Source organism: Dendropsophus ebraccatus, chromosome 9 (assembly GCF_027789765.1).
Source record: "Dendropsophus ebraccatus isolate aDenEbr1 chromosome 9, aDenEbr1.pat, whole genome shotgun sequence".
In the NCBI taxonomy this organism is placed as follows: domain Eukaryota; kingdom Metazoa; phylum Chordata; class Amphibia; order Anura; family Hylidae; genus Dendropsophus; species Dendropsophus ebraccatus.
In genome coordinates this window covers 47,056,198-47,082,085 of record NC_091462.1, presented here as the reverse complement: position 1 = coordinate 47,082,085, position 25,888 = coordinate 47,056,198, and the positions used below count along the sequence as shown (strand labels likewise).

Genomic DNA, 25,888 nt, shown 5'->3' with positions numbered 1-25,888 from the left:
CCATCAAACAAGCTCGGACTGGGGTATCTGGGGCCCACCAGAGGAAATGATCCTGGGGCACGCCAATGAAAAACCAGTGAGAAACAACATGTCAGTCAGTGTTAGTGCAGGTTCTTAGGCTGGGGGCCCACCGGAGGATCCTCTGGTACTCTGGTGGGCCAGTCCAACACTGCGTGACACAAGGCTGTTATCCTTTGTCAAGTCCATGTTACTATTTGCATATGTAGCTGTGGAGCGTTAGGCTATGTTCACACTACGTAAAAGTACGGCCGTTGTTGCCATTGGCAATTGTACGGTGTGGAACACTGCCTTATCTGCTATGGGATCCCGGACGGAGAGTATACACATAGTATAAGCTCCGGCTGAGATCCCATACGGCGCCGCAAAGAACTGACATGTCAGTTTTCTGCGTCCACAATTCAGTGAATTGCGGCTGCAGAAAGACCTGTCAGTTCACACAATGAAGCGAGCGGCTCCGGCCACTTGTTTCATTGTGTGCTGTGTGAAGTTCTGATGCGGGAGCGCGCTGATGCGCCCGCATCAGAATACTGTAGCTGGAAAGATCATCCGGCCGGTACTGCAGTATGATCTTTGCATACAATGGCTGTTCCGTGACCCGGCCAGGTCACGGAACAGCCGGTCTCTCACATAGTGTGAACATAGCCTTACAATGTATCTGTACCAAGATAGGAAATAATAGAACAATACCTTAGATAAACAAGGTTGGTTGGTTGTTTGTTTGTTTTTTTGCAAGATTCATCTTGTTCTGCCCTCTTACTTCTTTAAAATCTAAACTCCACATTATTTTTATTGCTCTTCTCTCATTAACCAAAAGTTAAAGGGGTTATTCATGATTAGAAAATCATAGCTGTTACTTTTCAGAAAAAGCGCCACTTTTCTCTGCTTGGATGCGGCTGTACAGCTCTGTTTCATTGAAGTAAAGGGAGACTTAATATAATGTAACACACACAATCTGAGAACAGGTGTGGTGCAGTTTTTGGAAGAAAGCAGCTCGTGTTTCTTATCCTGGATAATCCCATTAAAGGGAACCTGTCACCCGGCCAGCACCCCGGTAATCGCAGTAACTGGTATGTATGGGGCCCTGTCCAGGGGGGGGGGGCTGCCCTGGGTGACAGGTTCCCTATAAAAGGGGGTTATCCAGCAAAAATCTTTTTCTTTCTTTCAAATCAACTGGTTTCAGAAAGTTATACAGTTTTGTAATTTACTTCTATTTAAAAATCTCAAGTCTTCCCATACTTATCAGCTGCTGTATGCCCTGCATGAAATCTTGCTTTCTTTTCAGTCTGACACAGTGCTCTCTGCTGACATCTCTGTCCAAGACAGGAACTGTCCAGAGCAGCAGCAAATACCTATAGAAAACTTCTCCTGCTCTGGACAGTTCCTGTCTCTGACAGAGGTGGCAGGCAGCAGAGAGTACCGTGTCAGACTGGAAAAAAAATACCTGCAGCACATACAGCTGCTGATAAGTATGGAAATGCTTGAGATTTTTAAATAGAAGTAAATTACAAATCTATATGATTTTCTGAAAACAGTTGATTTGAAAGAAAAAGATTTTCATTGGATAGGCCCTTTATAGTGTTTTCCATCATGTCCGATCTTGAATAAATATGTACAGTATAATATATTGTTGTAAATTCCTTAACTGCTGTGTAGATGTCACTATTTCTGAGGGATCAGAAGACGGTTATCAGTATGAAGAGGTGAGTGTTGGTTTTCACATTCAATCTATTATATTATCTATTACAACTGGCGTTGTTGCTAATAACAACCAATCAGAGCCTGAGTTTCATTCTTTAAATTGCTCTGTAAACTTAAAAGCTTTCCTGTGATTGGTTGCCATGGCCTACAAAAAAAAAAGTGTTAAAGCTCTGGTAAATGAAGTGTTTTTAAATAGTCACAATCTTGACAGTGGTCTACTGTTAGCTACTATACTGTGTTTCCTCACAGGGTTTCTATGATTCTTTTAAAGGGGTAGTGCGGGCTAATCATTTATTCACAAAATAACACACATTACAAAGTTATACAACTTTGTAATGTGTTATGTATGTGAATGGCCCCCTTCCCCCCCCCATCCACCCACGCTAGACCCGGAAGTGTGGTGCATTATACTTACCGCATTCGTGTCGACCCCCGTCCATCATCTTGTGACAATGACGTCGTCTTCGGGAGGCCGGCTGAACCGCTCCATCCGTCCCTCATGCCGGCCCCCCTCTTCTGCGTCATCAGCTGCTCAGCCACGATTGGCTGAGCATAACTGTGCTCCGCCAATCGTGGCTAAGCAGCTGATGACGCGGCATAGGGGGGCCGGCATGAGGGATGGATGGAGCGGTTCAGCCGGCCTCCCGAAGACGACGTCATTGTCACAAGATGATGGACGGGAGTCGACACGAATGCGGTAAGTATAATGCACCACACTTCCGGGTCTAGCGTGGGTGGATGGGGGGGGGGGAACACGGGGAAGGGGGCCATTCACATACATAACATACATTACAAAGTTGTATAACTTTGTAATGTGTGTTATTTTGTGAATAAATGTTTAGTGCCGCACTACCCCTTTAATTGCCCAAAGCTATAAGAAGTACTAAACCTCTGTATGTGCTTTTCACCAAAAATTTTCACATTCTATGTTTTATCAAACTTTTTTTTATATTTGGCCACAATACTCCGGCTGAAAAACAGAAATCCTTTCCAGTCATCTAAAGGCAGTTCACCTTCAGTGATGTTACCCACATTGAGTTATTATCTTACCCACTGAAGCCTTTGATGAGACTGAGGAGACAGTGTATATGATGTGCTACAGCTTTATGCTGGAAATCATTTATATGTTTTATTTCACATATGGGGATTATTGAGACTTGCGGTCTACTGGGTGATTACTCTTAGCAGCCCTAAAATGTACATAATGTACAATACTCCCATATGGCTATAAACCGCCATAGAACACTTTTTAACAGCACAAGTTTGCAGAATCAGGTAAAATATTGGCCACCTTTTATAATGATATATAAATATGAAGCAGCCGACCTGAAGATAATGCATTAGTGATCTATGGCAATCTATAATTTTTGTGAAATACGGGTACATGGCATGTTACGGGTTATTAGATTAATTGTCCTGTTTTTCCTTACCATGAGTTTGATTTGTGCTTGACAATAAAGTTATAAGTATAATTTTGATTATTTAATGGTACTTGGTAAAGTTCAAGGGTTTCCTTCGCCTATGCATAAGAGATGCTGCTGATTTAGTTAGTATAGTTGTGTACTGTATATTCAGTTTCTGAGGTTGAATTCATTTCCTTAAATTGTAATTACTTACGAGTGTTCTTCCAGTTACAGTGCAGCTGCGTCTCCTTTCGGACGCTTAAAAGTAACAGCAGAAGACATTGCCTACAGAATTGGTGGTCTGGTTCGTTAGGCAACCATTCAGTGATGTAAGCTTTTGCAAAACAGCCTAACCAACTATGTACCATGAACATCAACACGTACAGATGTGTCTGGAGACACAAGTACCTTCTGTCTCCCCTGCTAATTGCTGAATGTTCTGGGGTTCAAACCCCCACTGAGTACACATTGGCTGCATATAAAATGTTTTCTTACAGGTATCTATTTACTTTTTTTTTTTTTTTTCACCTAAAGGGGTATTCCAGCAAAACAAAAAAAAAAAAATCTTATTGCCGGGACAGTAGAAATGTTATAGTACCTCGACCCCACATAGGTCTGGCGCCAGTTCCTGTGTTTGATACTTTCAGTCACCCTCTGCTCCTCTTCTGTCCTGCCTGCACAGACAATCACTGGCCATGGCTAGATACCACTGTGGCCACTGATTGGCCAAGCAGGCAGAACCTGCTTCAAGCTTTCATCTCAGAAGCAGGCAGACAACAGGGGAAATGGGAGTTGCAGCAGGATCTGCAGGATACTGGGATAGGTAAGTATAACTTTTTTCTACTTTATGGTCCCAGCAATAAAGTTTATTATAATGCCAGAATACATTTCTTAAGATTTCTTTGTTTTGGTACTTAAACTAAACTAAACTTGATAGTAGTAGGTAGTCCCACTCCACTGCACCAAAACGCCTAATTACCATAGGGAATAAACTGCTAATATCACAGAAACAAAAAAATTTACCCAACTCCTTAGCACTCCTTGCTCTATAGGGACATACCAGCAGGTTAGATTCTACCTAGTTCAATAACCTGTGAATCCCCCTTTAGCGGCAGTCCCCTTCACTAAAGACTTGTGCACAATGCTGAGTAGTAATCTTGGACCATTTTCTTTGTGTGCACAGACCTTTGTTTAAAAAGTTAGCGTAAGGACCTAGTTCATAGCATTCCATCACTGAAATACAGTATAGTATTGTCTGAATGGTCCCAGATTAAGTGGTATAGTGGATTTTGATTGCTGATGGCATTTTTAACAAGACCTGATATAGTTACATAGTTAATACGGTTGAAAAAAGACACATGTCCATCAAGTTCAACCAAGGAGGGGAGGTATACAAGGAGGGGATGGATACAGGGTAGGGGGTATATACAAGCAGGGGATGGATACAGAGAAGGGGGATATACAGGGAAGGGAGGTATACAAGGAAGGGATGGATACAGGGAAGGGAGGTATACATGGAGGGGATGGATACAGGAAAGGGGGATATACAAGGAGGAGATGGATACAGGAAAAGGGAATATACAAGGAGGGGATGGATACAGGGATTGGGGTTATACAAGGAGGGGCTGGATACAGGGAAGGGGGGGTATACAAGGAGGGGATGGATACAGGGAAGGGGGGTATACAAGGAGGGGCTGGATACAGGAAAGGGGTATACAAGGAGGGGCTGGATACAGGGAAGGGGGATATACAAGCAGGGGATGGATACAGGGAAGGGAGGTATACAAGGAGGGGATGGATACAGGGAAGGGGGATATACAAGGAGGGGATGGATACAGGGAAAGGAGGTATACAAGAAGGGGATGGATACAGGGAAGGGGGGTATACAAGGAGGGGCTGGATACAGGGAAGGGCGGTATACAAGGAGGGGCTGGATACAGGGAAGGGGGATATACAAGCAGGGGATGGATACAGGGAAGGGAGGTATACAAGGAGGGGATGGATACAGGGAAAGGGGATATACAAGGAGGGGATGGATACAGGGAAGGGGGGTATATACAAGGAGGGCATGGATACAGGGAAGTGGAATATACAAGCAGGGGATGGATACAGGGAAGGGGACAGACAATGATAGGTTCTATACATAACATAAATGCATATTTTGAGCTAAGAACTTGTCTAGGCCGGTTTTGAAGCCCTGATTGGTAGCTATAGGCAACTGCTCCACTGTTCTTTGCACAAGGTGTGATAAGGCTGGGTTCACACTACGTTTTTGTAATGTTTTTTGCAAAAAGCAGATGAAAAACGTATGTAAAAAAAAAAAAAAAGATGCAATTGTGTGCATCCGTTTTGATCCGTTTTTCCATTGACTTTAATTAGAAAAAAAAGGATCTGTTTTAACGTACACAAAAACGTAGTCGACCTAATTTTTGTGTCCGTTAAAAAACCTGGTTCGTTTTAATACTTTTTTTTTTTTTTTTTTTTTTAAATGGAAGTCAATGGAAAAACAGATCAAAACGGATGCACACAATTACTTCTTTTTTTTTCATCAGTTTTTCATTGTTTTTTTTTTTTGCAAAAAATGGATGAAAAAAACGGATTGCAAAAACGTATTTACTCTTCACTATAGAGTCAAGAGAATGAGATGTGACCATTGGTGCAAAGAGGCAAACTAAATGAATAAGAGTCATGGAAAACCCAAGTTACGGGGAGTAGAAAGTAGAGCTACATTTATTCAGTCTTAATCATTTGTGTAAAAATGTCCATAAAACACGTAACCTTATATTAAAAGAAATCTTCTATATATAAAGCGAATGTGTGCTGTATGGTTGGTGGGTTTTGTGATGATCAGCACCATGGACAGCACTGGAGGAAACATTCTGGCATGAAGCAGCGTCCCTGTGATGTTTGTTTTCCATCTGCTGTGGCTGACTTATGTGAAAGGTTACAGGAAACTCTATGAAATGCCAAAGTGCTGCTCTTCTACCGTATTTGTTTTCACACGCCTCCACCTTTTACAGCAAGGGGTTTGCTATAGCGAAAGGGAACCCCGTAAAGGGTGGGCCGGATGGGAAACATTACTGCTTGTAGGTTGTGAAAAGTAGAATTGCCATCTTTGAACAGTGTAGATGTTATGTTTGGGTGAGATGAAAAAAAGAGTTAGATAGATTTTAGGTGTTCTCAGCAAGTAAACCCTATATTTTCAGTTTCATATACATTTTGCAATTTTGGAGCATGCGTGTGTATGGGGACACACGTTTGTTTTATGCACGCTTATTTCCCCAGCACAGTGTACAGTTCTTTGTACTTTGAGTACTTTTATATGGTTCTTCTATAAGGTTTTGGTCCTTGAGATACCAGAAGGAGAAAAACCATAAATATAATCCTTCTAAATGCTTCTCAAGTATTATTCTTGAGGGGGTTATCTCAGAATTACAACTTATGACCGATCTATGTGATAAGTGTCTGATTCATGAGGTTCCAACTTCTTGAACCCACATAAACTACTGCTATAGCGCTGGAATTAGAAATATGTAAGAAGAATCTAACCATTTATTGAGTATATCCTGCGGTTGTTATTACAGAATGTGGTTTACCTACCTTGCTTTTTACATCTCCATGCTCAAGGACTGTGGATTCAGATGCATTAAAGGGTGATGAGTTCATAGAAATCCTATTTTCTTTTCATAAAGTGTTAATGCAAGTGAACAAATGAAAGGGTTAAATGGAATACATTTAGTTTCCTTTTTTAAGTTTTATGTGTTGGTCCAGCATTTCTGCTTTTGGTTGGGTGTATTCAATTCCCTTACACAAATCATGATTTTCACTGAACCGTCTGTATTTTTGATTAACATTCAAAATCATGGCTATAGAAAAATGAGCATTCCTACTCAGCAAGTCATGAATTAACCTCTTGATTGTTGAATGTTTTAGAGTAGTGTAGTCCCGACATGTTACCATCATTATTTGATTGAAATTCTTTACATTTTAAAAGTTTAAAGCGATTATACCACTAGGTACATAGCTTTTTTTGCTTTTTAAATGAGCAGACTAGCGCGGGGATGCCGGTTGCACGGTCCTTTTTTTAAACCACCGTCCGGTTCCCACGCAAGTCGCTGGTCTATTACCGAGCATGTACAGGCATGAAGCACTGGGGGCAGGCCACCGGCCCCCAGTGTGACAACACCCCCTTCTCTCTGTGACACGGCTCCATTAGAATCAATGGAGCTGCCTCACAGAAGGCAGGGGAGGTCGTCACACTGGGTGCCGACGGGCCCACCTCCAGTGCTTCGTACCCGTCTGGTGCTCGTTAATCAACCGGCGCTGTGTGTGGGAAGTGGTCAGCGGTTCAAAAAAACCCATGTGCTGTCTTTTCATGTAAAAAAAAAAACAAAAAAAGCGATGTATCTAGTGGTACATTCGCTTTAAACTCTATCAGCAGGTTTATGCCGTCCTATATCAGGGTAGCATAAACTAGTGACAGTGAAGCTGAACAGAAAAATGTATCACTTACGTTGTTGTGTACAGCTTATTCGGAGATATCCTTCTGAATAACATGGACAATAAATAGTCCTCTCCATTATGTGCATGGGCCAGGAGCAGAAAACTCCGCCCACTAGGTGCTGATTGGCAGTAATCTATCCATGCTGTGTATAGGCGGTCAACTGTCAGTCAGCAGCTGGAGCGGTGTGACAAGAAACCTATTCTTCTGCATATTAGGTCAACAGATGATCAGAATAATGTAATACACCGATCTGTTCTGCATTCCTGTCACTAGTTCATGCTATCCTCATTTAAGGCAGCAGAAACCCAGTGACAGATTCCATTTAAGGTTAACTGTAGTGGTAGTTATATGCTAGGATAATCTTGAAAAAAAACTTAGTCTAGGAAAGGTTAAAATAAAACTGATGCTTTTCACATTTCAACTACAGAATTTTTTTAATAACAATAATGCCTGATGTTTGTTTTTTGTAGATCCCAGCTGATGATGACTTCAGTCTGACAGATGGGGATGAAGATCTTTTAAGGGCAGTGCAAACAGTTCAAGAGCAGGTCGAGGATGTCCAGGTCTGTATGTTAACTGTCTTATAGTTTATCATATTCTTATGATTAGACACAGAGAATCACAAAGAATACTGTTATGTAAAAGACATTGCAAAATATATCAATCATTTATTTCTGTTTGTGGAAAGGTAAAGAACATTTTAAAGGCCTATAATCACGCATTTTTGTGTAGTTCTCTTCTTCCAAGTTAAGGATTCTTTCTATTTATTTATTTATTTATTTATTTATTTATTTTTTGAATGATGCTTAAAGTGACACTGTCACCCCCTTTGTGCATTCTGACATCTCTACACAGGTGTTAAGGGTAAATTTAGCGTTTTTCATACCTTATTTCATATCATACGTCATGGTGCTTGTTCAAGTTAAGTGTCATTTTATCAACTGTAGATTGCATTAAGTGGGCGTGGCCTCGCTGCATTAGCACCACTTAGCCCCACCCCCTTGGCACCCATTGGTTGGCCAACGTAAAGGGGGTGGGGTCTAGATATTTCAGCCAGCCTGTTCCATGTGGCATTGTGTGCAGGGCTAAGTGGCGCTAATGCCGCAAGGCCCGCCCACTCAACACAATCTGCAGTTGATAAAAGATGACTTTTTACTTGAACAAGCACCATGACGTATGATATAAAATAAGGTATGAAAAACGCTAAATTTAACCTTTACACCTGTGTAGAGATGTCAGAATGCAAAAAGGAGGTGACATTGTCACTTTAAGCAGGTGTTAAGTAGAAAAATTACATAAACTTTTCCTCCACCGCTGTCAAAGAGCTTTTGGTCCTGCTGGGCTCTGGGCTTAGGGCCAGCACATGTATTTGACTAGTCAGCCAATCAATGGCTGCAGTAATGTTTCATCTAAGTATAGGAACATCGCCAGGAGATTAAGGAAGGTAAGTATATTTTATTTGTCTGTTTAGCACCTGCCTGGGTATTCTGAAAAAAAAAGAATCCCTGGAATACCTTTATTTCAGGACCATGGCAGGATGCGCTCGAAAAACCTGTAGGCGCATGGTCCTCCTCTGTTGCAGGTGAAGGATGGAGTTCCCAGAAGGTGCATAGACTTCATTATAAGTGTATTACAATTACCCCCCCTGATGTCATAAAAGGACCACCCATATTCAGGATATTTTTATTAAATGTATCCTGCTGCAGTTCCAAAGATATAGGTACAGGTATATAAGTTATATAGTTTGTAGTCAAGTATTTAAGGTTATTCTCTTCAAGTTTTATGCTGCTGGCAGTCCACCTCTTAGTGCCCCCAGTGCATTGCCCAGACACCGCCTTGTACATTTTATTAATGACTGTGCCTGGTTTTATTGCACAGAGCAGCTTGAAGATGTGCCCAATAGGCAACGAATGGGATGGCATCAATGGTCTCCTCAAATAATTGGTCAGAGTGCTGAGTCTGACCCCCACCAATCTAATATTCATGGGCATTAACAAGGATAGGCCTTTTTTTTCACATTCAAAAAGAAAAAAAAAGCAATGATAGAAGCAAGTACCAGATAACCTTGTAACATTGTCAACGATGTCTTCGACCTGCGTACCTTCCACCTGCATAAGTATGTACAGAATATTCTTTGTGGATTTCTACCTCTTCCCCATGTCGTCTTACCTGTCCCAGTTTTCTGTATTTTTCTCTTATAGTTTTACCTGTCTGTGACTATTATTTAAGAGGCTAAAATCCCTGCTCTGTACACGGAGCAAAGAATGTTTGCGTGCGGTCTAGATGCAAATGCCTTTTGTCAGAGTTTCTCTTCTTTTTAATTACAGAAGCATGTATAAAAAGTAGCATAATTCATGCAATTAAGGGCAACACAAGAAATAGATAAAAAGGAGTTCTGAGCTAGAGCTTCCTGAGTGCAGAAACTTTGAACAGGTAACTGTACACAGCAGTCATCTCTTATGGGAGATGACTGAAGAAATAGGTTTGAAGAACGCCTGCATAGAATTATAATAACAAAAGACTTTTTTACTTTATTTTATTCTGTAGGAAACCCAATGGAGAGTAATCTGAATTATGGAAAGTGAATTCGATTAATGTATTTCATGCACATAAAGAGCTTATAACATAGGAATGAATGTATTGGTATACTGAAACAGTACCTCTGTGTTGTGGATACCCCAATACATTGTTAGAATAGGCTGATGGCTGTTCTTTTATTCACATTGACTGGTTTTACTTGGGAAACCTGTTATTGGTTAAAGTAATGGGCAGCCGCATCTCTTGCATGCTTACAAAAACATAGAAACTTTCTTCCAGAAACAGCACCACTTTTGTTCTTTTGTTTTGATGTGGTTTTGCAGCCAGTTTCCATAGAAGTGAATGGTGTTAAATTTTAATACTCCACACAACCTGAAGACATGGGCAGTTCTGTTTTTTTGCGAGAAAGTAGCTGTGTTTTCTAACCCCATTAATGTGGCCTGTTAGTGGAAACATGCACTGCAGTTCATTTCTTCAATAGGGGTCCCAGTCTCTAGAACATCTTTCAAACAGTTTTGGGGTATGTGGGGGGGGATTGTTAAAGAGGTTCTCCGGAGAGGAGAAAAGGTTCTACCGCTTCTTCTCTCCAGTGCTTCACTTCCTCCCTCTGACCGTCTCTGGTGATAACGTCCAAGACGAGAGGGGGGAAGGAGCATGCTATAGGCGCAATTTTGCCCGCTTGCAATGTCCAATAGCCGGCAGTCCAATAGTCGTTGATTTAGATCTGAACCTAAAATTATCGTTAATCGTTTACTAATCGTTCGCTGTAATTCCACATTCATTCGCTCAAGTTCCGCGTTTTTTTCACTAATCGTTCAGTGTAATTGCACATTGTTCATTGTTTTTCTGGGATCAGAAGGATTAAACGATCATAGTAATGATCGTAATAACGATCATAGTAACGATCGTAACTAACGATTATCGTTCTGTGTAATATGGTGAACGATTTCCGGTTAACAACAAACAATCTCGTTTGCAATCGTTTATTAATCGTTAAAAATCGCTCAGTGTAATAGGACCTTAAGACGACTTCTTAACCCCCCAAAAATCTTCACAGAATTCGGGGGTTGTCTTTTATGTCGGGTATGGTCGCTGCATTCGATGGAGGAGATCAAAAACTGCTGCATCCTCACCGTATGTGGTGACCCCTATAAAACAAAAAAGAACGATTCAACTCACCTGTGACCCGTTAAAGGCATGACACTGCCTGCACTAGGAACATGACGGGAGATGCTTCTGGGAATGGGTCACTGGTTGTTTTTTTTTTTTTTTCAGCTTCAGTTAACCCCTGCCTCACCTCAGCAAGGCTCCAGCTAGTAAACCTTGCTGCGGTCAGGCAGGGGTTAACATTTTCTGGTGTATAAGGCAAACCTCTTCTTAAAAGTCAGGGGTCGTCTTATATGCCGGAAAGTACGGTACATAAATATTTATTTGACAATAGGAAATAGGACTTGCCTTTATTATAACCTTATGTTATATGTGTATAGTGAATACATATTATAATTCTGTTTTGCACATCTTTTCCAAAAGATGAGACTCCAAACCTGTTATTCCCTTATGAAAGCAAATGACAAACTAGTTTTATTAACACCTTTGACAGGTTTATATTTCCATTGTTCTTCCAAAACTACTGCTAGAAATAAGTATAATTGTTTTGTTGGCTAAATTAAAAGGTTTGTTAAAAGGTAGCATTGCTGTAAATTGGTTTTATTTTATTTATTGTGATTACTGCACACTTTAATTATCTTTTTATTACGCAAGGTCATATTCGCTGAGATTGGAGACGCAGTTCTGCATAATATTACAAGCTTTGACAAAAGGAAAATATGTGCACTGCTGTGTTTCAGTATCTTCCCTACTGTCTGGTTTTAGGTTTAGAGGACACATCGCATTCAGTACAAAAGTTACTCGCGACAGGAGGTTAATGAATTGCTACCATATTGGTACCGTTCCAGGTTGCTGGACTAGCTGTTTCATCACTAGGTATTTTGGCGAAAGTAGATTAATTCTTCTCTCCCCACACCTTTAAGTGGTGAGAGCCTGAAACTCCACCAGATTTATCTGGGGCAGGCAGCCAGTTCAAGCCTTGCTGCAGAGTGTTTTATGGGATTATAAATTGTGTATGGTGATGCATCCAAACACATTCTCCATTTGTGCATTCACTCTGGAGCAGACACTCTTATTTCAAGGACGCATCGCCTGCAGGGCAAACGCTTCATCAGAGGGACGGGAAAAAAAGGCGAAAGATGAGCAGGAGATGCTGACAGAGCATTGTGATAGAAATAGATGACTAGGCAAACATACCGTACGGTAAATGAGGGTATCTAAATATTCATGATGGCCTCTTACATTGTATTATATCTTCTTTTGTCAGTATAGGGTAATCAATAATCTTATTCCACTAAGGTATTAGAAACCGCTTAATTGTAGCAATGACTCCATGCATAAGATTTGCTAGGCTTAATGACAACCAATGTCAACTTGGGGAATGTTCCTGGCACAAAACTAAAGAAGACACATTAAATTTAGAAGTGCAATGATGTGATAGAGTTCTACAGCTACCATTATTTAGGAATGAATATAAATATATTTGCATTCTCTGTTGGGACCGTCACTCATGACTATAATAAAAGGAACATGGAATGCTATAGACAGACCCTTTAGTCATTTTTTTCTTAGTGTAAACCTATGTTATTTAAATGTAAGCCAGCTACTTCAGTAAAAAGACAGCATGGGTCCTATAAAAAAAAAGTATCCCTATGGACAACCTAACTGGCTACACTCTAGAAGCCATGACTTGACTTTTCCCAGACATGCTTTGGATGGAATATATGCTTATATTAGGGACTGTATTGTAACTAGAGATGCTCGAGTTGTACTCCTCTCTAGTTGTAACAAAACCCTTTATGTCAGTGGCCCCCATCCAGTGGCTGTGGAGCCACGTGTGACCTGTGAACCTCTGCTTTGTGGCTTGCTATAGCTATCCTAAATTATGACCATATGCACGGGACATTTACATTATTTCAGGAATGACCTAACAATAGGACAGCATCAGTTTAGATGGTAGACCCTAAAGTTAGATGTACCTGATCATGTTTGCATATTCACAGGTTCTTGTCTATCCACATTTAATATACTGTATATTTCTAATGTAAATGAGTTTAGCGTGGCCCCGACCATTACTTTAAAGTTCAGTTTTGCTCCCAAGGGACAAAAGCTTGAGGGCTTGTGCCTTATGTTAATTTGCCATAATATATATCTTAAAGTGTCCCTGTCGTTATAACTTTCAAAATCTAAATCCACAGCAGATGTGATATAAAGCAAGCTTGCAATTTACATTCATTATTTATTTTTTAGTTATCATGAAAAACACAGCACTTCCATACTTGAAGGTCTGATCCATTTTAGCAGAGTAGTGGTAAATGCATGGCCAGGTTTGTAAATCTCATGCAGCGCAGATTATATTTACCTTTTTACACAGCTTTTTGAACAGATACAGTTCTCTTCAATAGCTGGCATGATGGCAATCTTTTGCTGGGCTGTAAATGTTGTTTTCTAGAATTAGATGTGTAGTAAACAAAATAACGATATTCCCCAACATATAATCAGCCCCTGTTTACACATTGCAGCGGTGTTGTCAGTGAAGCTGTTATATGAAGGTATCATTACATTCAAATGCTGACATTTTTGGGAAGACAATCAAACTGCTGGATCATTTTCATGAATATTTAGACTGCCACATTTATGAGATTGCTGTTTGTTTTTTTGTAAAAAAGGAAAAGGGTGGGAATTATATCTGGACTCGCTTTTTTAAAGTGTACCTGTCTTTATAACTTTCAATATCTAAATCAACAGTAGATGTGAAATAAAGCAAGTTTATCATATACATTCATTATTTTTTGTTATCAGGCTGTAAAACAAAGCTGAACTTTGAAAGTTATAACTACAGGTACACTTTAAGCATTTCTTCAATTTGACATTATATTTTAATTCATCTAGCATCAGAAGTGAGAAAGTAAATTGCATTGTGTTACCAGTACTGATTCTGAGTTATAGCATAAAGCATAACTGTCATTTCTGGGTCATTTTTCTGAAAACATTAAATATCAATAGTACAAGCGATTTTAAGAAACTCTGTAATAGGTTTTATGTACTGAAAGAGTTTCCTTCTGTACTAAAAAAGCAATCTCCCAGCCTCCCCCCTCACATCAAATGAAGCAGGATTTCTGTGTCCATTATGTGGCTATGGAGAGGGGAGGGGCTGTTAGGAGTGACTGAGCACGGAGCAGTCCAGCACAGCACAACACCCTGCAATCTTCTCTCAGTAAGTTCATAGATAAGCACTGACCTTTCTGACACCTAAATTTTGCGTTTTAGGTGCCCAGAGAGCCTACAAACAGCTGACCTTCATGTCACCTCTTCCTGCTCCCTCATCTCCCTCGACCCCTCCCCCCTTCATAGGCTTACAATGGAGAGAGCAGAGCCCGTCTTCACTGGCTTCTTTGTAATGAAGACGTGTTTGCCTGATAATGCACAGATAAGAAGTCAGGGGGGGAGGCTGGGAGATTGCTGCTTGAGTACAGAAGGAGGCTTTTTTGGCTGATGAAACCTATTACAGAGTTTCTTAAAATCGCTTATACTACTGATTTCTGCAATAAAAAAAAAACATGACAGTTACGCTTTAACCCTTTGAGGACCAGGCCCAAAATGACCCAGTGGACCGCGCAAATTTTGATCTTAGTGTTTCCGTTTTTCCCTCCTCCCCTTCTAAGAGCTCTAGCACTTTCAGTTTTTTATCTACAGGCCATGTAAGGGCTTATTTGTTACAGTAATAGTTGTACTTTGTAATGGTTTCTTTCATTTTACCATAACATGTATGATGGAATTCCAAATATATTATTTATGAAGATATAAATTGGTGAAATCGCAAAAAAGAATGCAATATGGTAACGTTTGGGGGGTTCCTGTGTCTACGTAATGCACTATATGGTAACAGCGACATACTATTACTCTATAGGTCAGCCCGAACACAACCATATGCAGGTTACACAGATTCTCTAATGTTATATATTTTTTTTAAATGAAATCCTTTTTTTTGGCAATTAATTATAAATAAAATGGGACTATTGTGACGCTTATAACGGTTTTATTTTTTCACCTACGGGGCTGTATGGGGTGTCATTTTTTCCGCCATGATCTCTAGTTTTTATTAATACCATATTTGTGAAGATCGGACGTTTTGATCACTTTTTATAAATTTTTTTTTATATATAATGTAACATAAAATCGGTAATCCGCGCTTTTTTTTGCCTCTTGTCGTGTACGCCGTTTACCGTTCGCAATGACGCTTGTTATATTTTAATAGATCGGACAATTACGCACGCTACGGTATATTATATGTTTATCTATTTATTTATTTTTATATGTTTTATTTATATAATGGGAAAGGGGGGTGATTTCAACTTTTATTGGGGGAGGGGTTTTGGGGTAGTGTGTTAGTGTGTTTAACCTCTTTTTTTTTACACATTTGAAGTCCCTTTGGGGGACTTTTACATAGATTAGTTTGATTTCTACACTGATGAATGCTATGCCATAGGCATAGCATTGATCAGTGTTATCGGCGATCTGCTCATTGAGCCTGCCTGTGCAGATCGCCGATCGGACCGCACGGAGGCAGGTAAGAGACCTCCGGCGGCCCGTTTTACCGATCGGGACCCCCGCAGTCACACTGCGGGGGTCCCGATCGGTAAGTGACAGGGGACTCCCCCTGTCACTTACACTTTAAGGAGTTAATGACACGCGGCAGCACGATCGCTGCAGCGTGTCATTACCGGTGAGGTCCCGGCTGCTGATTGCAGCCGGCCCCCACCTGCTATGAAGCGCGCTCCGCTCCGGAGCACGCTTCATAGCGGGAGAAACACCCAGGGCGTACAGTTATGCCCTAGGTCGTCTGGGGACAGACTTCCATGGCGTAACTATACGCCCTGGGTCGTCTAGGGGTTAAAGCTCAAAGGAGATGTCCAGCAAAAATTTTTATTAAGGTGTTATATTGCCCCCCAAAAGTTATACATGTCACCATTATACACTTATTACGGGAAATACTTATAGTGCTTAAGTGATTTTTTTTCCCTGCACTTACTACTGCATCAAGTCTTCACTTCCTGGATAACGTGGTGATGTCACGACCCGACTCCCAGAGCTGTGCGGGCTGTGGCTGCTGGAGAGGATGATGGCAGGGGGATGCTCAGTGTCCCTCCAGTGCCCTGTGTCCCTCAGTGTCCCCCTGCCATCATCCTCTCCAGCAGCCACAGCCCACGCAGCTCTGGGAGTCGGATCGTGACATCACCATTTTATCCAGGAAGTGAAGCCTTGATGCAGTAGTAAGTGCAGGGAAAAAAAGCACTTTATGTGCATTTCTCGTAATAAGTGTATAGTTAATAAAATTTTCGCTGGACTTTTAACAGTTCTCACTAGACTATAAGGCTAGGTTCACAACGCGTTTTCTGCCCTATACTGGGTTACATATGGGGAATCTATGAAAAAAGGATGCTGAAGTTAGTATGTTGACTTTAACTTATGCATAATAATATATGACATAAGTAGTAAACATGCGCAGTAAAAGCCCAGCACTGTACATGGGGGCTGTTGCTGTGGAAGTATTAATATGCATAAGTAGGAAGTGACATAGAAGCTGGTAGGTTGGTGCACTGAAGAGCAGGGGAACACCCCCAGTGCATTAAAAGAGCTCATTTACAGATTTGATCAATTGCAGTTTTTTATCAAAATGCTTAAAATGGCACTGCTGTGGAAAATAAGACTGGCAGCTCTGCGGCTGCAGGTACATATCTGCAGGTTTGTATGTATGAAACTGCTGATAAGTTTACCTTGAAGGCTGCTTTGCCCACCTGTCCCTGAGCAATAGTGTGGTTTTACCCATAGTGAAAGTGTGTTCTTGATCTGTTATGATGTGCCTTACATTGTCTCTGACCCTTGGGTATAATGCTGACTCTGAACTAGTGTTATTTGCCTTGTCTCAAGAAAGTATGGTATTTAGACTCCACTCCTTCCAAAGGCAGGCTGGTCGGCTAGCACAGCAGTCCACACCATTACATAATTACAGATTTTGTGGCAGAGTCTGCAATGACTGTGGATTGGTTGTCGATGTTGACCGTATCAATTGACATATTGCTGCCACACATAAAATAAAATATGCAACATATTCAACCTATGTGAAAGCAGCCTAACTATAAACTTGATAGTGTAGTGACATGTTGTCGCTATTTATTACAAAATCTGAAGTGGTATTAGATCGTATTCTCTGCAGCACAAAGTAACTGGCGGCTTTTAAAGGACATGCACTTATCACTCTGGATTTAGCACTCTAACATTTTGTCTAGGGACCAAATTACATTGGTAGATCAGTTTTACAACCTATTTGTTTAGGTTTTAATCAATGTTTTTTTTTGTTTGTTTGTTTTAAAAACTGCTTTTCAACGTTTGGTGATCCTACAGTTGTATATTGGGTAATTGCTTTTTGATAATAAGGTTGCAAACACGCTGGCATTCTGAGTATCCTTCAGTAGTCATATCTGCCATTTACGATAACCTGTATTGTCTATGGAGCCGCAGACACAGGTTTTAGTAGAACAGCCTGTGTCTGCCGTTGCCTGACATTCTCTGCTAATAACTTTTCTCTCCATGGCTTCAATTTTATCATCTCAAGAGACTGCTCAGAAGAAATCCAGACAGAATTGCTCTTTATGGAGTTCCCTTGAAAATGAGCCTATACTGTGCATCCATGTGATGAGTGAAGATATGTGAGATAAGGGAAAATAATAAAAAAACCCTGTTCTGCACCCATGTTCACTATGTAAGGGTGTGTGCACACTGAGTAAATTTGATGGACACTCCGTCCCGGAATTCTCAGTTCACGCCCGCTCGCAGACTGCGGGTGGGGCGTGCGTCTCTGCCTGTGTCATAGACTCCATTCCGCCCTCCATCCAAAGAATGAACTTAATCATTCTTTTGACGGATGAAAGAATCCGCACGTGCATAGAATGGAGTCTGTGACACGGATGGAGAGGCGTGCGCCCACTGCAGTCCACGAGCGGGCGTGAGCTAAGAATTCCGCGACGGAGTTTCCATCAGAATTACTCAGTGTGCACATACCCTAATCCCACTGGAGGATATGTCGACCTCTCTCTATAATATTGTGGATTACAGAGAGCATTGATAGAGTTTGAGTTGAATGGCCATTTAAAGTGTACATACCTTTTGAAGGTATACCAGCTAATACAGTAAGACATTTCATCATCTGTAGTTCTCCAGTGTATTCTCTATCTAAACTGCTCCCATCTCATACAGGGTGACCTGAACAGACCTGTGTCTGACCTTAGCAGCATTTGATGGGTGTGTATACCATTTGAACATCATCTGACATGTCATTAAGATACTGATTTCTAGGTCTAAGGGGATACACTTGTCTTGTTAGCGCCATGCCCCTTCAACTTTCATCTTTTTCTGCCTGACTTAGTTTTGCTATTTTCATGTGTGAAGCTCATGGGGCATTTCTGTCCCACTGAAATCAATAGGAATGTAGTAGCCGTCATCTACATTCACAAACGTAGAAAGAGAAGCTGACAGTAGCCAAAGGGGCATAGTGCTCACTGGAGCGTGACACCCCCTTCTTTTGAAATATTGCTGGGGTCTAAAATGATGTGCTGTTTAAAAGGGGCAGATAACCTTTCCATATCTGCGTAGCCCTGACCGAAAATCTATTGCGTCTAATATTATTGCATGTTCATTACTATTTTGTTGCTACATGATTTGCAGATTACCTGTTTCTGGGTTGGGTGCACAGCCAAGAAGTGATGTATTGAGAACCACCCCTCACATTACAAGTAGAATCGGGCTGCCTCGCTCAGAGTGACCTAACCTCACTGTTGCCTATTTACAGGCTGGTATCTGTTTGTGACAGCCTGTAGCCTCCACGATATAAAAAAAATCATGGTCTTCTAGAAACTCTAGTCCTCTATAGCTTTAAGGTCAAGTGCTGGAATATGTTTTCCCGGAGGCTGCAAATTGAATCTGTCTAACAGAAGGCATGTTAAGAAACTGCATATGGTGGAGATCTAGCAAGGCTTACATGCTAGGTTTCAGGGGCACAACTTTGGTGTTAAAGGGGAGTGGATAACTCTTTTGCTGCCTGGAGTTTTGGACATTTTACACCTTTTAGCCGGGACAGTATTCACACTTTTGACATCTATATTATCAAATGAATGCCTGTCTGTCTGCTTGACCACTATAGGCATCCTGAATCTGAACGCTTTTTTTTTTTTTTTTTTTTAAATCAGTGCTTTAGTAATTTATCATTATTCAAAAAATCTGTCTAACTTTCTGGCATTTATTGGTCTGAAGGCAGCCAGCCAGCAGTCTGTAGCAATACAATTAAATACTATTAAAACAATTTGAAGCCCTGAAAAGGGCTGTTTGTTTGTATTGCTAGTATTCCCTGCCTACTGGAACGCTAAATCCTACACTGACACTCTCCCTGAGAAGCAGCAGCTCTGTCCCTAATCTCTCACAGCATGCGTCTGAAGCGAGTACTGCCGGCTGCACTTTTTATATGGCAGGGTCATCTGATCTGGCCAACCAATCGCTGCTATCGACATGTATGGGTCCCACGTCATCGCAGGATGTACCAAAGAGTCTCCTGCATTTTTATTGGCTGAGAAATAGCGCCCAAACTTACAGGAAACGGATGATGAGATTTCCTCGAGTATCGCGAGATGCTCGTCCGAGTAACTAGTACCATCGAGTACCCTAATACTCAATCGAGTACCAAGCTCGAACGAGCATGCTCGCTTATCACTACATGTAAACTCATCACTAGTAAAGTGGGAAACCACCATTCTTTTCCATCTAATGTTGTCCCCTTGGCATGACATTAGAATCACCTGACAATACATTTGTTGGTAATTTGATAACCGAAAGAGGAAGGCTTATGGGGATTTCAGATTACAGGCTGTCTAGTGCTATGATATGTCCCTTAGGGTATGTTCACACTGAGCAAATTCAGCAGAATTCTGCCTGTCTCAGTGTCAAACAGCGTGTCTGTGGAAGGACTCGCACCCCTATTTTATGGAGATATTTTTAGCAGTTAGGGGGCTGCTTTTAGCGATTTTCATATCGGTATTGGGTCTGTATGTTGCCATTGCGTTGAGCTGTTGCATTCTTTGTGTGTTTGAAATTTCAGCCATAGTAACATGCTCCTGCCTAGTGTGAATGTTGTTCTAGGAGAGCTGACCAAATTAGTCTTTTTTGCCTATATCTGCACAATGGTGTTGATTGTTTCACTTTAAGTGCAGATTGCAGTCTTGCACGAAAACCAATAAAGTCGCCATTGAGCAGATGGCTTTTTTTTGCATTTAGTGCAGTCTGTTCACTGCCGTTGTCTTATTGGCTACATTGCTATTTAGAGATTTTATAAAAATGTATAGGAGACAATCATCTTAATGTTTTATGAGCATTTCCATTATTACAGAATTGCCCAGTTAAACAGGCAGTTATTAACTAGTAAAACTTATATGGGATGATGAAAGTTGCTGGAGACTTATTGAGACGGTTATAGGCGGTATGAAATTCGACTACTGATGAGTATAAATGTAGTAGAGGAACATACAGGAATAGGCTTTTTTTAATGTGCGAGAATGGGCAGTCTTTATCCATATGAGCTTAGTATCTGGTATTGTATATTTTGCCTAAACTGCGAGAGTCCACACAGAACTGCACTTTCTGGTGGCACATTTACAATTCTGATGAAAGCGTATAGTCTGAGTGACTAATAAGGGGCATTTGCTGTCACAGTGACAAATCAGAAAACTCTATTAATAATAGATCCAGGTGCCCACCTATGACTAGAATGAGGTGACCCTCATCAGTCCATGTCTCTTCGGGTCCCATTGGGCTTTTAAATTACTTTGCAAGGTCCGTGAGCATACATCTGCACAAACATAGACTGCAACGTTCAATGGAGCATGTCTTTTGTAATGTAGAAAGGGCCTCTGTAGTGTATTGTTCAATATTCCCAGGATGTAACGCTCATGCATATAATATCTGTACATTGGTATTTAAAAGTTGCTGCACAAAACCATCTTCCAGACACAGTGTGAATTCCTATTCTAGGTTGTCTGGAAGATGATGTATTCATTCTTATAGATCCCTTTATTTTCTGTCTATAGTAGTTAATATATATTTCTTTTTACTTTTGCAGTCTCAAAGTTCACCTCTTTCCTCCCAGCGACCTGTCTCTCACAGGCCTGAAGTAGTGGATGATTTTCTTCGCAATTTTCTGATTAAAATGGGCATGATGAAAACCTTGGAATGCTTTCAAACAGAATGGTAAGTTTAATACTACTGTAGATCCGTAACATCTGAAGGTCCTAAAAGCCAGAGAAATTGTTTAAGACCCACCATTACATTGTCATTATTACTGAACTCTAGGTCTGGAAGGTACAAAAAATAATGATGAAAATATTGGTTGGTACCTGGAAACATGAAATGGCTGCATGAGAAACTCTTCAAAGACCAAATATTTTGCTTACAAGATATAGTATAGGTTATAGCATAGAACCTGTACAGCGAGAAAATAAATGCATTTTCTGTCGCTTTATCTTCTTTAGAATTGGCAGACATCTAGCGTAGAATCTGCGTGAGATGGTGCTGTGTTACTAGCACAGTGCATGGTTCCAATGGAAACAGATGCCTCATGCCAGAGGGAACATGGATCGCTGCCCTTGGATAATTTGCCAGTGGCATTTACAAGAGTCGGATCACAGGCTTGCAAGAACATCTCATTCATATATAATATCTGTAAAGAAAAACAGGAGGAACATGTATATAACTTCCAATGAGGCCAACATATTTGCTAAATTTTAACTTTATTTCACATTGATCACACTGAAGAATTGCATAGAATTATTAATATAAATATAAAAAGTGGAACTATCAGCAGGTTAATGCAAACAAACCTGTTGATATCCCCATTCAGTTCTTCAGTATGCATGATTATACTGGTCTCTGACACGCATATGCAGGAAGACGCATCTGAGACCGGTATAATCAAACATATATGAACATGCACAGGAGGCGGCGTGTGGGCCCAGGGGGGTGCTTTGTGGGGCTGGTGCTCCTAAGGACCTCATTTGCATGTGCTGCGCATCAAAATGCTCCGAAACAGCTCTGTAAGCATCAGGTAAAGAGCCGAAAGGGGGCTATCGGCAGGTTTGTTTGCATGAAGCTACTGAAGTTCCCCTTTGAATTGACTTTCCCATCACACAATGGGGGTCCATGGATTGGGTTCTATTTATACAGAAGGAAAGTCTATATGACTTCCACTCTTGCTGTATAGGTGAAATACAGGCTAAAATAGAATGTATTTTTAGCTGGCAGATGTGCAGACCAAAAATTTTGGATTAACATTCCCATGGAAATCTCCAGCTTATTGTAATAATCTTTCTGCAGTCTCCCAATTCAGGATGTGCATAGATCCACCAATTTAGGAGAAAGTCTCTCCTAGTCTGTAGATACATCAGTAACTGTTTGGTGTCAAATGTAGTAGACAGTCATACATTAGTGGTTTTCCCATCCCATAAAGTAATGTTTCATTAGGATATACAGTACTATTCATTTATGATTGGCAGCAATCTTTACCCAGGATACAGTAGGTCTGAACTACCTTGAATGCTCAAGGGAAGGTAAGACTGAGGGCCCACTACCACCTATACTAAACAGTCATTGCACACTTGCCTTATAAACTTAACAGGGCCCTATTATCTTATCAGAGCCTGAACCCACCAGTGAATCCTGTCCTTACTGTGCCCACCGAATGTAGAAGCAGCTCTAGCACTGTGGTTGTGCTATTAGGGTCACTCTGTAGGGAAAAAAAAACGTGAAGTCAATGCAGAAGCCATCTTCATTCTCATGGTCAGAGGTAGTCCCATGGGTTGGACCCTCACAGTCCTAGGCTGGGTTCACACACAGTATATTTCAGGCAGTATTTGGTCCTCATGTCAGGTCCTCATGGCAACCAAAACCAGGAGTGGATTAAAAACACAGAAAGGCTCTGTTCACACAATGTTTAAAGCGTAACTGTCATTTCAGGGTCATTTTTCTGAAAGCATTAAATATCAACAGTACAAGCTATTTTAAGAAACTCTGTAATAGGTTTTATGTACTTAAAGAGTTTCCTTCTGTACTGAAAAAGCAATCTCCCAGCCTCCCCCCTCACATCAAATGAAGCAGAATTTCTGTCTCCATTATGTGGCTATGGAGAGGGGAGGGGCTGTTAGGAGTGACTGAGCAACGAGGATTTCTGCAAAGCACAACACCCTGCAATCTTCTCTCAGTAAGTTCATAGATAAGCACTGACCTTTCTGAAACCAGAATCCTGCGGTTTAAGTGCCCAGAGAGTCTACAAACAGCTGACCTTCATGTCACCTCTTCCTGCTCCCTCATCTCCCTCAGCCCCTCCCCCCTTCATAGGCTTACAATGGAGAGAGCAGAACCCGTCTTCACTGGCTTCTCTGTAATGAAGACGTGTTTGCCTGATAATGCACAGATAAGAAGTCAGGGGAGGCTGGGAAACTGCTTCTTGAGTACAGAAGGAGGCTTTTTTGGCTGATAAAACCTATTACAGAGTTTCTTAAAATCGCTTATACTACTGATTTCTGCAATAAAAAAAACCATGACAGTTACGCTTTAAATTGAGTGGATGGCCCCCATATAACAGTAAATAACTGCCATTATTTATATATAACAGCCGTTGTTTTAAAATAACAGCAAATATTTTCCATTAAATGACGGCCATCCACTCAATTACAACATTAAGTGAACAGAGGCTTTCTGTGTTTTCAATCCACTCCTGGTTTTGGTTGCTATGAGGACCTGATATGCGGACCAAATACTGCCTGAAATATACTGTGTGTGAACCCAGCCGTAAAGCAATGGCATATCCTAGTGACAGGACAACACTTTATGATATAGGAATGCCTTTTTAAGATCACTAGAGTTCATAGTATGGTAACAACTGGTTAATATTTTAGAGAATGTGTGTGCTTATGCCCATAACAATTGTTTAATTGTCACAGAGAATAATTAGTTACTTGTCATTCCTCCCAGGTATGAAATGATGCAGAAAGGCCTCCTGCAGCCAGAAGCTGTTGGTTTTGTCCCAGATGTTTATGCTCACAACCAGATGCTAGACTCCGAGATAAAGAGTTTAAAGAAAGAAGTGGAGACGTACAAACTGGCTGCAAGGTACAAACCATTTATTTATCTAAGGTAGTCACATACAACCTGTTCCTCATTAAAGGTTGAGCATGTACTTTTGAGAAATGTATCTTTTTGCTTTTTTAAGAAAAAGTGCACACCTGCCCATAAATGTTGGAAGATATTTAAAAGGAACCAGTCATCACATTTCAACCCCCAAAAATGCCACCATAATGCACTACACAATGCTAATTGAGTTATAGAGTAAGGGCCTTATTACACGGAACGATTAATGTGCAAAAAATCGTTAAATCTTCTAATTTAAATGATAATTGTTCTGTGTTATTGCAGACAACGATCGAAAAATCGTTTGTATGTCGTTGATCGATGATTTAGATCTGGACCTAAAATTATCGTTAATCGTTTGTTAATAGCTCGCTGTAATTCCACGTTCCTTTGCTCAAGTTTTGCACTTTTTCACTAATCGTTCAGTGTAATAGCACTTTGCCCGTTGTTTTCCTGAGAGCAGAAGGAAAAAACCATCATAATAACGATCGTATTTAACGACTTTCATTCTGTGTAATATGGTGAATGATTTCAGGTTAATGATAAACATCTCGTTTGCGATCGTTTATCTCCAGTCGTTAATCGTTGAAAAACGCTCCGTGTAATAGGACCCTAATATGTGCTACCTGGCGTCATCCTGCGGATAAAGGCCTGTTCACTTGGCATTACTGTGCATGTGCCAGATGTCACGTGAGCAATATCTTTGCCACATAAGTGAAGGCAGACCGAATGACGCCTCAAGAATTCAGATGACATGAATAGACTGTATTCTGCTAACAAATTTTTAGGGTACCAGTGGCAAGCTGTCAAGATTCTCCTTTAGTCATCCAGAAAGAGGAAGTTCTGGAGGTCCGGTCTTGCAGTTTTAGCATAAGCTGGCTGTCTGGAGCTGAAACATATCTGAATTAACTATTAAGACTCATAACAAATTGAAATGTTTCTCTATAATCATAATCTATAATCTTTGATCAATAATCAATACCGACCCTGACACCAGCGAAGAGTATGAAAGCCCCTGCAGCCGTGGAGATTATCTTAGAACAATGGAAGGGAATTGGAATATTGTTCTTAGCAGCTGCCAGTGTAGAGATTATCACTTATTGCACAACAAATTGTAGAAATTAGTTTGCTGTTTTGTGTGCAGAAAATCTGTAACGTATAACCGTACCAGCTAAGTGTTTTGTATACGTCTATATAATAAGTTACCAAATTGCATTCCTTGACCTCAATGCCTCTTATTCCATATCTGTACCTAGTCATTATTTGCAGGTCATGAGGTTAGTGTAGCCAAGAATACAGAATGAGAATGTGTGGTAGAAGGTGCAAGATAGTAGTATGATTTATGTCTACTCTATGGAACATGTCATCCCTCACTAATCTCGCCTCATGG

The 25,888-nt window shown here is 40.8% G+C and overlaps 1 protein-coding gene across 1 annotated transcript in view; it reads left to right on the top strand.

Annotated features, from left to right (window-relative positions):
• SPAG16 (sperm associated antigen 16) overlaps positions 1–25,888 on the top strand; it is a 666,429-nt gene that overhangs the window by 7,112 nt on the left and 633,429 nt on the right. Inside the window, exons 2-5 of the mRNA XM_069983207.1 lie at positions 1,675–1,721; positions 8,097–8,189; positions 21,437–21,564; positions 24,343–24,480. Of these exons, the coding sequence (XP_069839308.1) occupies positions 1,675–1,721; positions 8,097–8,189; positions 21,437–21,564; positions 24,343–24,480 (406 nt within the window). The remainder of the gene's footprint in view (positions 1–1,674; positions 1,722–8,096; positions 8,190–21,436; positions 21,565–24,342; positions 24,481–25,888) is intronic.